Source organism: Nannospalax galili, unplaced genomic scaffold (assembly GCF_000622305.1).
Source record: "Nannospalax galili isolate Female #2095 unplaced genomic scaffold, S.galili_v1.0 scaffold1854, whole genome shotgun sequence".
Taxonomy (NCBI): Eukaryota; Metazoa; Chordata; class Mammalia; order Rodentia; family Spalacidae; genus Nannospalax; species Nannospalax galili.
In genome coordinates this window covers 94,292-113,299 of record NW_008334363.1, presented here as the reverse complement: position 1 = coordinate 113,299, position 19,008 = coordinate 94,292, and the positions used below count along the sequence as shown (strand labels likewise).

Below are 19,008 nucleotides of genomic sequence, written 5' to 3'. Positions count from 1 at the left end.
ATTAGGTGTATTAGCCTAGTTGGACTGAGTTGAAGATGGAGGACTTGAGGTTTGAAAACTGGATTTAAGAAAGCTCCAGAGTGTACCTCCAACAGTAGAGCACTTGATTAGCATATGCAGATCTTGGGTTCAATCATCAGCACTGCCCAAAGAATAAAGAAGAGAGGAGAATAGGGAGGGAGAAGAGAGAAGAGCCCTTGGATTCTGGGGAGGGATTTACAAGTAAGGTTAGTTTAAATTCTCTTCTTGCACTCACAGCTAGGAATGAAATTAACTGGGAAATCGTGGAGGAACTGCTGAGCTTTACAAAGTATTAAAGCAAAGAATTAATGGCAGAAAATTTAATTGAAGGGTGTTTCTGTCTTAATCTCCATATCTTTCATAGTAACAGGGCAAAACCCGGGATTTTAGGAGCACCTTCCTTTAAAACTTCCCGTCCTTCTCAAAGGCCTTACGTCCTCAGCCATCTTTTTCACAAGAGTATTTCCTTTTTCTTCAATATTTTATTAGTCATTTGAAAACATACATTTGGATCATATCCCCCCAGCTCCTTTTTTGACCACTGTCCTCTCAAAGGAAGATTCTTATTGTTGTTGTTGGCATATATTCACTGCATACAATACTGTGCTTCACAAGGACGTTTGCACACAGTGTAGAATGTAGTTTGAGCATATTTCCTCCTTGTCTTACTCCCTTCCTCTTTCACACATCCACACCCCATCTGTCCCTTCATTCTCCTAGAAAGCTTCACTTCTATTTTCATGCCATATACAGACAATTGTTCAACTGCTGATTTGAAATATGGTGGAGATGGTGGAGGAAGATAGATAGATGATAGATAGAGATAGATATAGATAGATAGATAGATAGATAGATAGATAGGTAGATAGATAGGTAGATAGATAATACATACATACATACATACATACATACATACATACATACATAGATCTATATAAAACCTAGGATCCACAAATGGGAGAATACATGGAACATTTGTTTTTCTGATTCAGATTTAATTCAGTTAATATAATTTCCAGCTATATACATTTCTCTGCAGTGTAATTTCATTCTTTAGAGCTGAATTATGTATGCTTACCTCATTTTCCTCATCCATTCTTCTGTTGACAGACACCTATAACTTAGATCTTGTGAATAGCGCTGCACTAGCCTTTGATATGGAAGCGTCTCTGAATACATTAAATGAGTCCTTCTGTAAATACCCAGTAATAAAGCAGATGTATTTTTACTTTCATATGATTCTCATAATGGCTGGATTAACTTATTTCCTACCCAGCTGGGGATAGGGGGTCTCTTTCTATGTGTCCTCACAAACAGTTGTTGCTTTCTTATGACTGCTACTCTGAGGTGAGGTGGAATCTCGGTGTAGTTTTAATTTGCATTTCCTAAGACTATACTATACTTTCCAGGATCGATTCTGTGGTTCATTAATTGGCATTCCATTGATGGCTAGTAAGGTTGGACATTTTTTCATGTGTCTATTGGCCATTTATACTTTATCCTATGAAAAGTGTTCGTTCATTTCATTAGCTCATTTAGTAATTTGGTTATTTGATATCTCAGTATTCAGTTTTGTAATTTTTTAAATAGTTTATTTTATTATTTTTATTTTTTGTGTATGCGTGTATTGCCTGCATGTAGGTAAGTGTACCCATGTTATGCAGTGCCCACGGAGGACAGAAGAGCCTGTTGGGTCCCCTGGAACTGGGTCCCCTTAGAACCCGTGTTATGCAGTGCCCACGGAGGACAGAAGAGGCTGTTGGGTCCCCTGGAACTAGAGTTACAGACAGTTGTTAGCTGCCATGTGGGTGCTGGGATTCAAACCTGGTCTTCTGCAAGAACAACTAGTGTTCTTAACCGCTGAGCCATCTCTCCAGCCCCTAGTTTTGTAAATTCTTTAAATATTCTAGATAGCAATTCTCTGTCAGATGTGTAAAGATCCCCCCCCCCCCCATTTTGTAGGCTGTCTCTTCACTCATCTGTTCCCTTTGGTGTGCAGAAGATTTTAATTTCATGCAATCCCTTTTTAATTCTTGGAAAATAATTTTCCTGAAAGATGGGAGCCCATTTTCAGAAAATCCTTGCCTATGCCCTTATCTTGAATTTTTCTCTTGTTTTCCTTCAACTATTAAAAAATTGCAAGACTTACATAAAGGTCTTTGATCCATTTGGAATTCATTTTTATGCAGGATGAAAGGTAGGGATCTAGTTCTACATGTGGATACCAGTTTCTTTGTATCATTTGTTCAAGATGCTATCTTCACCAGTGTGTGTTTTTAACATCTTTGTCAAAAAAAAAAAAAAAAACAGATTGCTGTGGCTGTGTGGGTATTTTTCTAGATCTTCTGCTCGATTCTATTGACCTACATATCTGTTTTTCTGCCAGTGTTGTCCTCTTTATTATTTTTTATTTTACGTGTGTATGAGAGTATTGCCTGCATGTATGTAAATGCACCTGTGTTGTGCAATGCCCGCAGAGGTCACAAGAGGGTGTCGAATTTCCCTGGAACTGGGATTATGGACTGTGGATGGTTGTTAGCTGCTGTGTGGGTACTGGGAATTGAACCCAGGTCCTCTGCAAGAGCAGGCAGTGTTCTTGACTGCTAAGCCATCTCTCCAGCCCTGTCCTCTTCTTGTTTCTGTGGTTTTGTAGTATAACTCGAAATCAAGTATGGTGGTACCCCCAGCATTATTCTTCCTCAGGATCTCTGTGGGTCTCAGGTCTTTGCTGCTTCCATATTGATTTTTTTATTTTCATTTTTTACTGTGAAGAATGTTGGTATTTTGATGGGGATGACATTGATTCTGTATATTGTCTTTGGTAATATAGCCATTTTCACAATATTAATTCTGCCAATCCATGAGCATAAAAGGTTTTTCCATCTTCTAGTGTCAATTTCTTATTTATTTTTTGTGTATGAGTGTACTGCCCTCTGTGTAAGTGCACACCTGTTGTGCAGTGTCCATGGAGATCAGAAGAGAGTGTTGGATCACCTGGAACTAAAGTTTTATGGACTATTGTTAGCCACCATGTAGGTTTTGGGAATTGAGCCCAGGTCCTCTACAAGAGCAGCCAGTGCTCTTAACCGCTGAGCCATCTCTCCAGCCCCTAATGTATTATTTTAGTGTTTCGGAATTTTTCATTATAGAAGTATTTTTACCCCTTGATTAGATTTTTGTTGTTGTTGGGTTTTGTAGTTGTTTTTTGTTACTGTTTTCTTGTTCAGAGTATATTGTTCAGTCTCATGAGTTTGTACATATTCTGTAGTTTCTTTTGCTGTTGATTTCTAGCTTTATTCCATTGTGATCTGGAAGACTATAAGAAATGATTCCAAATTTCCTGTATTTAAGTCTGTCTTTCTGTATTGTTATAATGGTCTATTTTAGAGAAGGTTCACAGTTTATGCAGTGTTTGAATAGAATTTTCTGTACGTGTCAGTCAGGTCCATTTGCTCTGTGTCATTTAATGCCAATGTTTCTCAGCAGAACAACAACAAAAATGTATGAATAGTGTGTTGGCTACTATGGGCATGGAAGTTACCCACTACTGTTGTGTTGAGTCGAGGTTAATCTGTGACTTTTTGTTCTATGAAATTTGTGTGTCAGGGCTGGAGAGATTGCTCAGCGGTTAAGAACCCTGACTGTTCTTGCAAAAGACCGGGTTTGAATCCCAGTACACACATGTCAGCTAAGAACCAACCATAACTCCAGTTCCAGGGAATCCAACGCCCTCTTCTGTCCTCTGTGGGCATTGCACAACACAGGTACACTTAGTACATGCAGGTATAACACTCATACACATAAAAATAAATTTAAAAAATAAATTGGGCATGTTGGTAGTATATACATTGTATATTCTTGGTGTATGGGTCCCTTAAACAGTATAAATGACCTGTTTTATTTCTCATGACTAATGATTTTGATTTGAAATCTATTTTTCAGATAATAGAATTTTAGCACCTGTTTATTTTCTAATTATCTTTGTTTGGAGTACCTTTTCCTTTCTGTCACCTCAAGTCTGTGCTTATCTTTGACGGTAAGATGTACTTCTTAGAGGTAACAAATGGATGCAGCCTGGTTTTTGCCCAGTCTGCTAGGTTGTGTGCTTTGATTGGATAATTGAGACCATCAACATTCATTTATTATTGAGAGGTGTGTCTTATTCCTGTTAATTCTGTTGGTGGCGTGATGCCTAAGGCTTCCCTTCCTTGTTTGCTTATCTGTAACATCCTGGACTTGTCCTCTTCAGTGGATATCTTTGTGTTCTTTTGTAGTGGTGGCTTAGTGGTCATGAATTCCTTTAGCTTGCGTTGATCGTGGAAGTATTTCTTTTTCATTTAATTATGCCTGGGTTGGCAGATGCTATTTGTCAGGGGTTTGAATATGTCCGTCTGCGTTCTCCAGGCTTTTAGGGGTTCTCTTGGGAAACCTGCTGTGATTCTGATGGGTTTGCCTTTATATGTGGTTGGAGCGTCTCTTTAGGCGCTTTCAGTGCTTCTTCCTTTTTCTCTGTACTACATGTTTTGCTTATAACATATGACATGAGAAGGTTCTTTTCTGGTCTTGCCAGTTTACTATTCTAAATGCCTCCTGAACGAGGGCGGCCACCTCCTTCCCTAGATTTGAAGAGTTTCCTGGTGTGATTTTATTGATTATACTATTTATGTGTTTAGTACATGTTCTCAAAGGAAAATGCTTTGTGTGAAATTATTTTGTCTTCAGAACCATTGGCCATTTCCTCAACTGTTTTGTTTCAGTTCACATTCCTCAAATACATAAAATTGTGTAACAATTTCTCATTGGCTCATTTATATAATGATTTTTTTGTTGAATGCCTTCTAAATTCTTAATAAGCAGTGATCAGAAAAACAGGATGTCACCCATACAGAGCCTACAGCACAGTGAGGAGCACAAACCATTGAGAGTCATGCAGCTCTGCTCACAGAGGGGAAAGAAATGAGGCCTTCAGTTCCTAGGATATTAGGCATACAAGGCACATTCAGATTGCAGTTGATAAACCTGAAGGGAAAGGTTAGTTATGGGAGTTTTGTGACATGAAATCCATTGTGTTTAAATGTTCACGTTTTAGTGCCTTAGAAACATAAAAGATGCCAATATATATGAAGTTGTAAGTTTTACACTGTTGATGTTACACGAGAAGCACAGAGTGATGAGGGTGAGGTGACTTGGTGAGTAGCAGTGTCTATGTAGTGTCAAACAAGGCCTCTGGAAGAAGTGTACAACAGAGGTCTGGGATGGATGGTCAGCAGGGTTAGGGTGTGCATAAGGTAGGGCGCCACAGAAACGGGGCAGCTGTAATGGACTGACTTCAGAGTTGCAGGGTTCTTGGAAGAAGCATAGAGTATGGCAGAGTCTAGGGATTCCGATGCAGGCCATCGTAGGTGAGATACAGATTTCATTACCGCTAATATTTTGTGATGATTGGTTTGTGTGTGTCTGTGTGTCTGTGTGTGTCTGTGTCTGTGTCTGTCTCAATCCATCTTATATACATGTTACTAGATAGAATTGAAGGATGAAGCATTGTAAAGAAGTAACACATATTCCTAAATATGTCAGTGTGTATCTCTTGAAAAGCAAGAGTAATGGTTATTAACTTCCTTTGACACAGTGGCTTTTTAGTTCAGGTACATATTGGATTCACATTGAAATCACCCTTTTCCCATTTTTCCTTTGGATTTTAACAGTATGCAAACAATATGTCCACATGATCAAGTGACTGAAAAAGGCACACCCTTTCTGTGAGGACCTAGCAACAGTTTTGTGCACATCTTTTCAGACCTTTGGACCGTGTATAAATGTATTCATACACATTTAGTGAAGTATTTTATATACATAAAATCATAGTACACATGATTTGTACACACAGACATTATTAAAGATGTAGTTTAACCTTAATAGTATATACTATTCTGAAATACAAGTGCGTCATAAATTATTTACCCATTACTGTGTTAACGAACATATGTTGATTCTAAAGTACACTATTAAATTACTGCAATAGATATTCCTCAGTGATAGAAATATTTCTTTAGGCTACATTTCTAGAAATTGAATTGCTGTTAGTGTAAAGAATAAAAGCTAGAGTTTGGAGGGTACTATCATGGTGCCCCTGACCCTTGAAAAACTAAAGAAATAGTTTATATTCCTAACTGGCTGTTGGCTGCAGTGGGCATGGAAGTTACCCACTGTTACTGTTCTCCAGCCTCAACTATTATTTTGTTAGGTACGTGTCCCATCTCATCTGCATGGCATGTCTTTTCATATCCTTATTAGCCATTTCTTGAGTTTGTGTGCATTTTATGTCCTTATTCTTTGCTAATCTCTTACCAAAGCCCCTGAACACCTCTGTAAACAATCCAGCTGTTTTTCTACCCTTTAGTCATCTGCCATCTTCCCACCTTCTTAAACTTCAGACTAAATGACATTGGGGGTTATATATACATGTTTAAATAAATAAATTTTATAAATATCCGTATCTATTACACAATTTGTGTGTAAAATGTATCCCATCTCAAAATATAAATACATTTATATTTTGTCACATTCTATAGAGATGTTCTTATGTGTGCCATCTTACAGGCTTCCCCTGGAGGGCTACAAGCTCCATGAGGTTAGAAACAATGTCTGTGTGTGTATGTGTGATGGCTGTTTGTACCTGGCTTGGTCCCTGGGACATGCTCATGCTGGAGGCATGCCATCTGGATTTGATAATTTAGTCAGCATTTATGAAGTGTATGCGCCACATAAAACAACATGGTGAGGTCCATAGGGGAGAGTGGGAGGTAAAGGCACACAACTCTTGTCATCAAAAATCATAAGTCCTTGTGCAGGAAAAGGGACAGAGTAGATACACATAGAAATAACGGTCCTCACCTCTGTAGAGGTACTTGCGTAAGACTGCAGTGTACATTGAATGTGTTTGGGCTGACTACAGGACTGGTGCAAAAATGGCTCTGTGTCTGAGCAGGTAAGTTTTATCGGGTGTGTGTATGTGTGTGTGTCTGTCTGTCTGTCTGTCTGTCGTATTTTAAGCTAGTTTCAGGGTTAGTTGGACTGTTCTGTAATAGTCTTTTAGAAGTAGAGAATAGAATATTTTGGGTTGTTTAAAAGATAATTGATATGTTGGGCAAAGTGTGTAGATATGGGAAATGATTTTTCTGAATGGTGTTGCCAGATACTTCATGTGGATAAGACAGATGTAGGTGTGGTACATGTAAAACAGGCTATAATCCTAACAAGTGAGAGTTCTTTACTGGAAATGAAGGTAAGCAACTCTTAAGATGGTAGTCAATAGCGTTTAATTTCTTTAAAGAGTCAATTTATTTCTGATGGTTCTGTTGGGCCTGGAGTATGTTGCTTTAGAATTTCTTTAACAGCAGGGTATAATCAAAATGTGAATGTCTCTCATGTGTGCATCAGGCTTGTTTTCTATGCATTGTAACCGCATTTAACCTGCTGTTTTCCTGTCCCTTCTGTCTTGGCATGCTTTCTTTCTTTTCCTGGACATCAGGAGCAAAAGCGTATAGATGGCACCACCCGTGAGGTGAAAAAGGTTAGAAAAGCCAGAAACAGGCGCCAGGAGTGGAATATGATGGCATATGACAAAGAGCTTAGACCCGACAACAGGTTATCTCAGAGTGTGCACCATGGAGCATCTTCCGAGGGATCTCTGTCCCCAGACACTAGGTGTGTGTGTGTATGTGTGTGTGTGTGTGTGTGTGTCATAGCCCCTCCCCCATGCTTCAACCACTGTATTTTAAATTGAAAAATGCACCATAAGCTTTGGGTTTGTGTATCCCATGATTATGTCCTTAAAATGACATGTGTATTTTGACTTCGAAATAATACAGTAAGGCATTGCTGTTTTAAACTGGGCTACTTTCTATGATTTTTTTTTAAACTTTCTTAAATTTCCCTTTGGTTAATATTAACATTGATTCTGAACTTGGGATAACTGTCAATGACTTCAGTTTTACTTTAGTTATCACTTACTACTTTAGCGTAGGATTTTGAATTTCCTTTGCTCTTTATCTGAGTAGGTGACTGCGTTGACCCAGGAAGACCTTCATTTGAAAAAGATAGGAACAAAAGAGGGTTTGATATCTTACTTCAGATAACTGATCTTACATATTCTAATTTCAGGAGAAGAATTCTGGATGAGGTTACTTCCAGAGTATGTTAGCAATTAAGTAAAAATATTTCTTACAGGTGCAAACAGGTCACGAAGTCATATTTGTCCTGTAAAGAGATTCATTGGATGACAAGAACTGGTTGGTGTATTTAAACTTTTGGTTGAGTTTCTTTCTATTTTGTAAAGTTGTAATCCATTCGCATAGATTTTCAGTCTTCAGCATTTAAAAATTAGACTAGAAGCAAGACATAGGTCAGTTGGTCGTGTTAGTGCTTGCCATGCGTAAAGCTCCAGGTTTGAGCCATAGCATTCATAAACCAGCCATAATGACACAGGCCTGTAATCCTAGTGCTCAAGTGGTAGATGCAGAAAGAATTTCAGGGTCATACTGGATACATGAGATTCCATATTTTTAAAAAGGATCCAAGAAATTGTCAAAGATAACAAACCTGCCCCCTCACATTTCATTTCTGCCCCTTTTGTTCTTGTCACCTTTATAACCTTGCTTAGTTCGTTTTCTACCTACCCAAAGTACTGGGTTGCTAGGAGACAAATTCAGAGTTTACAAGGCTTTCAGTATTGCTCCCTGCATAAGCCTGTAAGCTCTTCCAGGGTATAAGGCAGATTCTAGGTAAATGTTTCTATACCACTGTTACTTGAAATATTCAGAGACCTGCTGGAGTTTTGAGTTCTAACCTCAGATTTGAAATTTACTATCACTTTATTGATGTAGAAAGCAAGAATGTTACAGTTCAGCTCCTGGTGGTGAGGAATACATGAACACAGTAGTTCCCATTGATGTTAGTTTGCCTTTTGTTCTCCCAGATAACTGAGTTGTGATTTAAATTTGGTCATGTAAAACATGCACCTATTTTATTCTATATAGACTCTTAATTTTAAACACATATAAATGGAAAACTGGTGGATCTTTTTAACCCCTCAGTTGAATGGTACCCTACTATCTGAGATTAGGCTGTTCCATGCTGAGCCTAATGTCAATGGCCATTTGGATTACTTGGCATTCTGCCTATGTGCTTACATTGTCTAGGTGTGGCTAGGTACGGCTTCATTTCTCTTAGCTTTCAAAAAGTAAACAGAGTTGTTTGTTGTATTTCATCAGAATTTCCTTTTGCTGTGTCTCATGACTGTTCACTATTTGCGTACATAATTTACTACCAAATCATAGTTCCTTGTGGTACTTAGACTGCACCCCTTAAATTAATTTAGAAAGCTTTGTTTATTTTCTTAAAACTTGCCACTTTTTACTTTTTTCAGACTTATTTTCAATTGGGGGTGTGTGTGCATATGAGTACAGTGCCCACGGAGGCCTGAGGCATCCACCCATTGTGGATCTGGGTCTTTTGCAAGAACAGCAAGTGCTTTCAACCATTGAACCGTCTCTCCAGCCCCAAGTTTTTCTTATTATGATATAAAGCATACTTGTATCTGGAAATTGCAGAAAAAGTAAAAGCTGGAATCATGCTATGTATTTCCCTTTGACATCTTAAAAATATTTTGTGTTTTAAATATTATTTGATTAAAACGTGATTTTTTAAAAGTTGCATCTTATGCATGTGTATTCACGATCCTAAGGAAAATTTAATACCAAGTTTCATGACATGTATATAAGCCAGTCATAATACTAGCGCATATCTTAGCTGAATCCATACGAAAGAATCTTAAATTTGCCCTCTCTCTACAGAATGCTGGGCATGGTTTATGCCTAACTGATTTTCTGGTGAAAGTTACTGAAATGCTTAACTTCCAGATAACCAGCTTTCTGTCAGTTTACTCAGAAAGCGTTACACCTCCATATCCAACTGACTTTATTTTCTCTCATCTACCTCTGAGCCATGCCTTAGTGCTGTGATTGCCCTGCCGCCCGCCTACAAACTAAGGATTTGTGGGACACTCTGACCAAGTGGCCATTGCTAAACCACCTTCTTCCTGTTTCGGTATTGTCTTAACCCATCAGTTCTTTTTGCTGCAACAGATGGTGACTGGTCATTGCAGAGCATCAGGACCACTTTGCTGACCTCCACATCAGTGTAGTAGCTCATAGCTACCTTCTGCCTGCCCACTCAGCCCCCTAGAGCTGCCCCCTCCGCCTGCCTGTTCTCTGATCCTCTAGTCTTCACGTGATCTGTTCCGTCCTTCTGCCCTGTCTTTAGTTGCCACCCTTCAAAGTCCTGCCCTGTAGAAACTGTCAGCTCTCATCTCTCCTTCAGTCATTTGTAGCCTCTGCCCTAGCTCTGCCTTGGTCTGGCCGGCCCCTTTGTCTTGACTCCTTTTTGTCATGGCAAAGCTATTTTACAAGGATAGCATTCTCACTTGTATGACAGTACATGCAGTGTTGTACCCTATGTCTCGTTAGAAACACTCCATGTTGTGCTGGAACGTGGCATACACGGTCACTGACCTTTCTCCTCAGAGTAAGGCATGTATCACCAGTGACCCCACAGCTTTAGGTATATTAAATTTTCTGAATATAAATTCAAGTCAGACATTCTATCCCACTGAAATATTTTTAACTCATTTGCTAGCAAATTGGAAGAGTTAAGACATCTGTACATGCATACCATAATCTAGAATACATAGAATACATAGTGCAGATAGGGAAGAAATAAATTAGTTATGAATTATTATGCTGCAGTTAGGGAATCACAAGGAGAGGAGCAGGCTCATGTGATTCAGTAAGCTTGCCTGCCATACAGTGCTCCAGTTAGGGAAAGCTACTCTGTGAAATCCCAAAGGTAGAAGAAGTTGGTTTGAATCTTCTTTCCTGCTCCTCCTCCACATCCACAATGTATGTTTGCCTGTTTCCTTCAGAGAGAGAAACATAAGCTGAATCCTGACAGGACCCAGCAGGTGCATGTGAGAAAAGTCAGAACAAGAAAAGAAGAGTGGGAAAGAAGGAAAATGGGCATTGAATTTATGAGTGACGCAAAGAAACTGGATCAGGCAGGGGGCATCAAAGAGGACAGGATGCCCAGAGGGTTTGTCATTTTGCTCTATTTTTGGGTTTCCAGCCCCATGCCACCCCCTGCTTCAGCGTCATGAGAAGATGTGCAGCCCCTACTGACCTATGTCCTATAACTCAGGCGGGAAAGTGTGTCTGTTACTAATGTGGCTTGAGCCTGCCACGTATGCCAGCTCCACTCACCTATGCTGAGTACGCTGCCCAGTGTCTACTCTTTCCAAATCGCTCACTGACTAATACAAGGTTTCTGTTCCTTCCAGAGCTTCATATGTAGCTGTGTGCTCAAAACCCAAGAAACCTGTCCATAGCGCACCATGCTGCTTTTTTTTCTTTGTGTTAAATACATTTCTTCTGTTTAGGAAAACTACAGTTTAGTGTTGCATTCTGGATTTCTCTTTCTCTTCTTGCTGTTAATATTTATCCAGGTCACCTACCATTTTATATTTTCTAATGATATACTGTCAAATTTGATTGCCACTGAAGTCCTCTGTCAGTCTGAAACAGTTTTTAAGTGAAATGCCATTTGTTGCCTCGTCTTCCTAAGAAACTGTGAAATGCTGTAAAAATGAGGCTCTGTTGGTTTCTGCTTGCTAGTCTGTCTGACTTACTTCAAAGCTATGAATCTGGATCCATGTAACACTAGGGCTTGCTGCTAAAATAATTGTGTTGCTGCTTGGAAGCTCTCATGGGACTACACCTAGGTGATTGTAAAGGAAATAAGTGTCTTACTCTCATGCATTGACAGTGTTATTATTCATATATACTGCTTTTCCTCTTGGGGGAAATTTTTAAAACTTAATTTAGATTTCTCTCACCTCCTTTCTCTGACATTAGGTCTCACACATCAGATGTTACGGATTACTCTTATCCTGCTACTCCCAACCATTCTCTGCACCCACAGCCAGCAACTCCATCCTATGCAGCTGGTGATACACCACTGCACGGAACCACAAACCAAGTCTCTGAGCATGAGTACCGACCCTCTTCTGCCTCAGCAAGGCACATGGCCCTAAACAGACCTCAGCAGCCACCACCCCCACCTCCTCCCCAGGCCACAGAGGGGTCCCAGGCCTCTGCGCCAATGGCTCCAGCAGACTATGGGTAAATCTATATTCCTTGTTTGCTAGTTGTTACTGCTCTTGAGATTGTGTCTTCCTATATGTGATAGAATTTTATCATACAGAATATAGTCAGGAATGAGTGGACATAATGTCAGTGATGCCAGAGTCTATGTCAAATAAAATAGGTACAGAATCATGCTACTTTCCTATTAATAGTTAAATCTCAGGTTGATAGTTGTGTTTGTATATGTGCTTCCGTTGCCCACATACCAATATGTTCAAGAGAACTTTAAGCCAAGGCATCAATTAAAGATGAAATGCTTATTTGTGAACCTCTCCATACCCTCAAGTTTTTCTACATATCCTAGGTGGACTACAGAGATTGCTGGTCACAGATGATGAAACCATGTAATATCATTCCTCACGATTTGCCCTTACTTGACCTCTGGGCTTTCAGATCATTCTGCCCTAGACCCTCTAATTTCTAATTTGTGAGCATTATTCCAACACTGTACAGGCCTCCCTGTTTGAGTTCTCCCCTCTATTTTGATAGGCTGTCTTTGGCTTTTTTTGGGTGTAATTATTAAAAGGCTCCTTAGTATCTACACTCGGAAAGTTGAACATGACAGTGTGTCTTCTTCATCCCAGAGAGCTGGTGTTACTTTCTACATGAATGCCCACCACCCTGAAAGGTGAGACCACAGGCCCTAGGTGTCCCCTGTCTTTTGGCCTGCAATAATCTGGATTCTCAGGATGTGTTTGGAGGCTGCTACATTGGGCAGCCTGTGGTTCTGTGGTTCAGATGGGCTGGAAAACTGTTGACCTATTTCTTGGAGTGTTTGGCACTTTGCTGGACACTTTAACCCTAGTGATTCTCATGAGGCAGAGCTAGAGAATGCAGAGTTTTCCCAGTCTCCTTGGCCTCAAAGCCATCGTGAGACAAGGTTACGAGCTGCACAGCTTTGAGAGTTCCAGGATGAAAAGAACTGCTCATGTTCTTATAGCCAGCTATGGTAACCCAGCTATCCACAGAAAATTCCCATGCTTCCGACTTGACTCTCTAGGAACATTTCAGTAGATCTTGCAAGGTCATAATGAATAATGGACAACTGAAAACAACCCATCCTCAGAGTAGGCACTTGCATTCTATAGTAACTCTGGTCCAACTGGCAATATGTGTTGTGTCCTAGGAATCTTCTCTTTAGGCATATTAGTACTAGGAGGATATAATCCTCCATGCTTGCTTGACTGACTGTGTTTTTTCTGTTCATTAGGATGCTTCCAGCACAGATAATTGAATATTACAACCCTTCAGGACCGCCACCACCTCCCCCTCCACCCATGATTCCTTCAGCACAAACTGCCTTCGTTAGCCCTCTCCAGATCCCCACACAGCCCCCATTCCCCCCCTCAGCTGGCTCCATATTCTCCACCCCTCCTCACCAGCCCTCCGCTGGGCTCCTGGCTACAGCACCACCTCCTCCAGTCCCCCCTCCACCTCCACCAGGCCCTCCTGGTCCCACCTCTTCTCTCTCATCCTCCCCAATGCACGGTCCCCCTGCAGCTGAGGCAAAGCGCCCAGAGCCTGCACAGCCACCCATAAGTGATGCAAGAAGTGACCTACTTGCTGCCATCCGGATGGGTAAGTGGAAACCTCTAACACAGCCTTTCTTTTAGGAAGAGATTTCTTTAGGTCTCCAACTAGCTACAACCTCATTGCCTTCAAATGATAACTATATTCCACTACTTTTTATAATAAAGGAGCCTTGTTTGTTATTTTTTTGTTGGTATCATGGAAACATAATAGAGAATTGGAAATTCAGGAATGCTTTACTTGGCTAGAAACTAGAAACTTGATAACAAATGATAAGTTAATTAATAGGACCTTTCTTCCCCTTTCTACTCCAAATACAAATGAAAGAAAATGAGTGTCTAGCAATGATTCTATTGTTTTAAACAAATCCAAGTCGTGTACCAGGCTTGTCACAGACTAGCTTGATGTGCTAAGCCAGAGACATTCAATTCAGCATTTATTTAGCATCACAACAAGGTTTTCAGGCAGAAGTCCTACCCTCACCCCCAAGCCCTGTGACAGAAGTGGTAGAGTGCATTGTGTAGACTCAGGGCAGGGAGCCTGGCTCCTTGGTCATATCAGCAGCATCCAAGGACCCTCACAGGGAAACCTATCATTCACTCTTAACCAAACAAAGCCCAGGATGGTCAAGGGGGACACCAGACCAGCAGTCGCCAAGTAGCCGCCTGGTCTCACAAGCCTTCACTTGTCTCATCTGGAAGTAACTGAAGAAAGTGACTGGCCTACAGCCCTAGGAAGTCAGCTTTGATGATGTCCTTGATACAAATATGACATGCTGTCTCTGCGTTTTTCCTGGGCACTTTGAATAAGGCCTAGGTTATGACTCATATACACAGTCTCACACACCTGTCGTCTCAGAGACCCTGGAGTCCTCTGTATATCTTGAACGCCACTGATAGACTTTTGTTTTTTCAACAATAAAGTCCAAAAGGTAGACTACTTTAGGGACATCACCTTTACAGTCATAATAGGAGAGCAGTAGACTTGCTTCCTATACCTGTGGCCATGTGCAGTGAGAGTTCATATATAACCAGAGACTACCAGGAAGAAATATCTGATATACACCAGCTGAGGGACATACTGCAGAAGAGTGCCTCTGTTCTTTACAAATGTGGAGGCTGTAAGCAGAAAGACAAAAGAACTCACTAGATTAAGGGATGTTAACAGAAGCAATGACTGATGTGGCAGGGACCCTTGGATTCTGAACTGTTTGTGATTACACTGGTTTATTGGCAACATTTGAATAATATTTGTAGGGTAAATAGTAGTGCATGCTAACTTTCAATGGTTTGGGTTTTTTTTTTTTTTTTATAAGGAAAGGAACCATGATGTATTTCAGTAGTAAAGGGATGTTATGTGCCACATACTCTTAAATGGTCCAGAGGAAAGTATCTGTGTATATGTGGGAAGAAGTTTAGGATGACTTCAAATGTTCTCAGCTGGGGAATGCAGGATGTGGAGTTAGTTTGGAAATGATTTTTTTCCTGGTTTCATAGCTCTTCCATAAATCTGAAATTATGTCCAAAAAAAGTTAGAATGGTAAATATTAAGTCACCTGGTAATTTTGTCACTGAGCAGTTGAGTAGATGGTTTTATTCTTAACTATTTCCAAGAGTAAACTTTGCACACATTCTCTTCTCCCCTCAGATATCTAGAACTTCATTAATAAGCTTGGTAGAAAAGTCCAGCAGACCTGTTTGTTTTTCCTTTATCTGGAGCTAGCAAAGAGCTTTGCTTCTCATCCCCACATTTTGTTTCCAGGAATTCAGCTAAAGAAGGTGCAGGAGCAGCGTGAGCAGGAAGCCAAGCGGGAGCCTGTCGGGAACGACGTGGCCACAATCCTGTCAAGACGCATTGCTGTGGAGTACAGCGACTCAGATGATGACTCTGAGTTTGATGAGAATGACTGGTCCGACTGAGTTACACAGGCCAGGTGGCAGGTGGACAGCTAGGGCACCGTATGGAAGTGTTAGGAGTTCATGTGGTCTCTGCACCCACACAGTAGTATATTCCTGTAGCTTAGCACCTTTTGTATTAACAGTGTGATATTGCTTCTGCACATCCAAAATTTCTGGATTTTTTTCGGTATTTACTGTGTAATACTTAAGTGCCACTAAACATAGCACATCGCGCTGCACATGAAGAAATGTGCTGTAACTGTTGCATTGTCCTGAAACAGCATCTTGCTTCTCTCTGGGCTGTGAGAGTCTTCACTCTTGTTGAGCCAATGATTCAGTGGACTAGCCATGTATTTGTGAAGCTGCCTGGTGTCAGGACTTTGCAAGATTAATGACTGTGTCAGAGTGATGTCTTCCAATCAGTAAGTGATAACTGCTTTACTATTTGTTTCTTCCTTTCTTTTGGACAGTGTGTTTCAGAGCAATTTGTTTCTAGAAAGGTCTAACAAATCAGAATTAGATGTTTCCTCATTTGGATTCTTGGCTTGGTAGCCTCTGATTGAATTCATATGCTCTGTTCATTTCAGTGCCTCTTTGCACTTGAATTTGGAGAGGCCCTTTTCAAGCAGAGATCCCTGTGAAAATTGACTTGGTGAATGCTCTCACTGGTGATTTTTGCACAGGGTTGCAGCAGCTCAGTAGTAATGCAAATGAGAACAAGATTCTTTACTCTGTGGTGGCCAAGGAGATGGAACTCATAATTGGCCAGCCCTGACAGCTTGGGTAACACTTTAGACCAGGTGCAAGCTGTCCAGGGTCTGCGGGGCTTTCTGGGCAGAGCTGCCACATCTGACCCCCCAGTGCAAATGAGAATGCCTCATTTCATTTCCTGGGATTGCTGCTCCTTTGTTCTCCATAGAGAGCATAATATGACACCCTACTCCACTAGCTCTGGTTTAGGTAAAAGATAGTCAGCTATTCACGTTCCAAGGTGCTATGGCTGGATTAGTGGTCAGTCCCATGAGCAGGGCTTTTGCCCTTCCCAGAAGCACAGTTCTCTTCATGTTGTTGGCACATTAAATTCTAATAAGTACCTCATGAGATGACCTTGATTCAATCCGTCACCATAGCAAAGCACCCTAAAAGTTCCCCTGTGCCTGACCTGTCCCTTTTCCCACATGGCGATCCCACAGCCCTGACTTAGGTGGGGGCTGGGGACTCCAGGAGGACAGTGTCTACTTTGTTATTATGGAAGAACAGCTGATCATTTAGAATAAGTAGTTGTGATGTCCCCAGACTTAGGTTACAGACAGGACCTCACAGATGTACTAGGAGACTGGCTTCTTGAGGAATTCTTTCTTAGATGCGCTATTTCAGACTGACTGCAGATCCTAGTGTCTCTCACTTTCGGTAAAAGGAGGAATCTAGAGCTAGAGCAAAGTTGTGTGAGTTGATGGAGAATGTCCATAGGATAGTAACAAATGATTTTTGTTAATTAGTTTTGGGGATGTCAGCTAGCTGCCCACATCACCCCATGTGAATGGGCTTCCATCCATTTGGGCAGCCATCACATAACACCTGCCAGTGCTGAGTTCCACTCACAGATTTGACACTGAGCCTATCACCGGCCCTTGCCTAAACCCTGCTTTGGCCATGCACCTGCATACTCACTGCTGCCTGGCTGCCTAGCACACGCTTCCAGTGCCCTCCCTGGAGCCTCTACCCACTTGGCCGTTACTATGATTTTTTTGCATATTAGTTGTTATTAATGTGCTTTTACATTTCATTTTTCTATTTCTGTTTTTTTCCAACATTGGGACCTACTATGTTGATATTCTCTCCCAGCTTTGAACATTTGGACTCCTTTTGCCCTTTTGTGTTAGGTGTGCTCTGTATAATTCTAGAACTCACATTTGACAACACTTCTTTATTTTGTAGGACCTTAATCTCTCAGGGTGGAGGGGAATACATTAAAGCTACCAGCCATGTCAGGATTTCTTCTGTCGTAGCATAATACAATTAGTGGCACTTTATTCATCATTATTCATGAGCTTATTAATTGTTAGTTGTCCTGTAGTTTCATTACCATGTTGTTTTTTTATTTTATACCTAGCGAGAAAGCTTTTGCCCCACTGTGTTCTACAATGTTTAACAGAATCAAAAATGGCTAAAATCCAATTTAGATTATTTCTAGAGTATCTTTTCAATAAATTTGATTTAGTCTAAAATTTAAATCCAAATTGCTTCAATAAGATATTGCATAAAAAGAATAAAGTGAAGAATTTTACCTTTTTTTTCATTTTCAAAAAGTATTTACTAAAACAAATGGAGACCATAACTTAATTTCTATAAATTGTATGCTTTGAATTAGTTATAAATTTTAAGATTGTTTTAACTTATCCCCAGTTTTATTGCTCCCTATATATTTTAGCTTGAGAATCTGATAAGCTTTTCCTCATGGTATAGGCTCAGGCAGGTGGGTGGGTGGATGGATGAGTGGGTGGATGGATCGGTGGGTGAATGGATGGAAAGATGCCTGAGTCTACACATCACTATGCTGCAGAAGGCAAATGACTTTGCACTGTTAACACCAAACCATGAGATTTGGTTACTTATGTTTTTATTTACTAAGGATGCTATTAAAAGATTTATGTCTTCATTCCAGTACATTTTTAACACATCAGAAACCTTTATGAGCATAGAATGCCTAGGGTTGTGAACATTTTGTAATATTTGCCACTGAAATACATGATACATTTTAATCCATTAAGGACTGGTGGGAATGTATCAGCCAGAATAGCAAGTAATTTTTGTTTTATGAAGCAGAGTATCTGTTATCTTTGCAGTATTATCAATGCAGCTGTAAATTGAATTTAAAGTGGTATTAAAAACTGTCAAACAATTTTTATCTGTTTCTATATCTTGTTATAGATTACAAGCAACATCTAAATAAAATTATACTTGTAACCCTACAGGGTGTTCTGCCTGTTTATAATAACATTATATGTTTAACTCCTTTGGAAGAGAAGTTGAGAGTTGTATAGGATCTGTAGTTAGCATTTTCCTTATGAGACAGCAAAATATTCCACCCTGATTTGCACTTCACTTTCTACATAATTTCTATGTGACCACAGTTCAGATTGAATTTTGTCAATGCCTCAGGGAAGCACCACCTCCTGTGTGTAGTTAGAAGCAGCTACTCTGGGAATAAGGCAACGTGATCAGTGGGTTAGAGGCCAGGACACTTAGGTACATTTACTCTCCAGAATAAATAGTAATATTTTGTGGTATTCTATGCATAT

General features: G+C 40.3%; 1 protein-coding gene across 4 annotated transcripts in view; it reads left to right on the top strand.

Annotated features, from left to right (window-relative positions):
• Nucleotides 1-18,690, top strand: part of Wasf3 (WASP family member 3) — a 179,167-nt gene extending 160,477 nt beyond the window's left edge. For 3 of the 4 annotated variants that reach the window (XM_008829321.2, XM_017797200.2, XM_008829322.1), the window contains 4 exons: nt 7,553-7,728; nt 11,988-12,254; nt 13,489-13,856; nt 15,570-18,690. In XM_008829321.2, the coding sequence (XP_008827543.1) occupies nt 7,553-7,728; nt 11,988-12,254; nt 13,489-13,856; nt 15,570-15,727 (969 nt within the window). In that variant the 3' untranslated portion in view covers nt 15,728-18,690. Of the gene's footprint in view, nt 1-7,552; nt 7,729-11,002; nt 11,170-11,987; nt 12,255-13,488; nt 13,857-15,569 lie in introns of all 4 variants that reach the window. The other variant, XM_008829323.2, reaches the window with a different exon arrangement.
• Nucleotides 18,691-19,008: the final 318 nt, after the last annotated feature.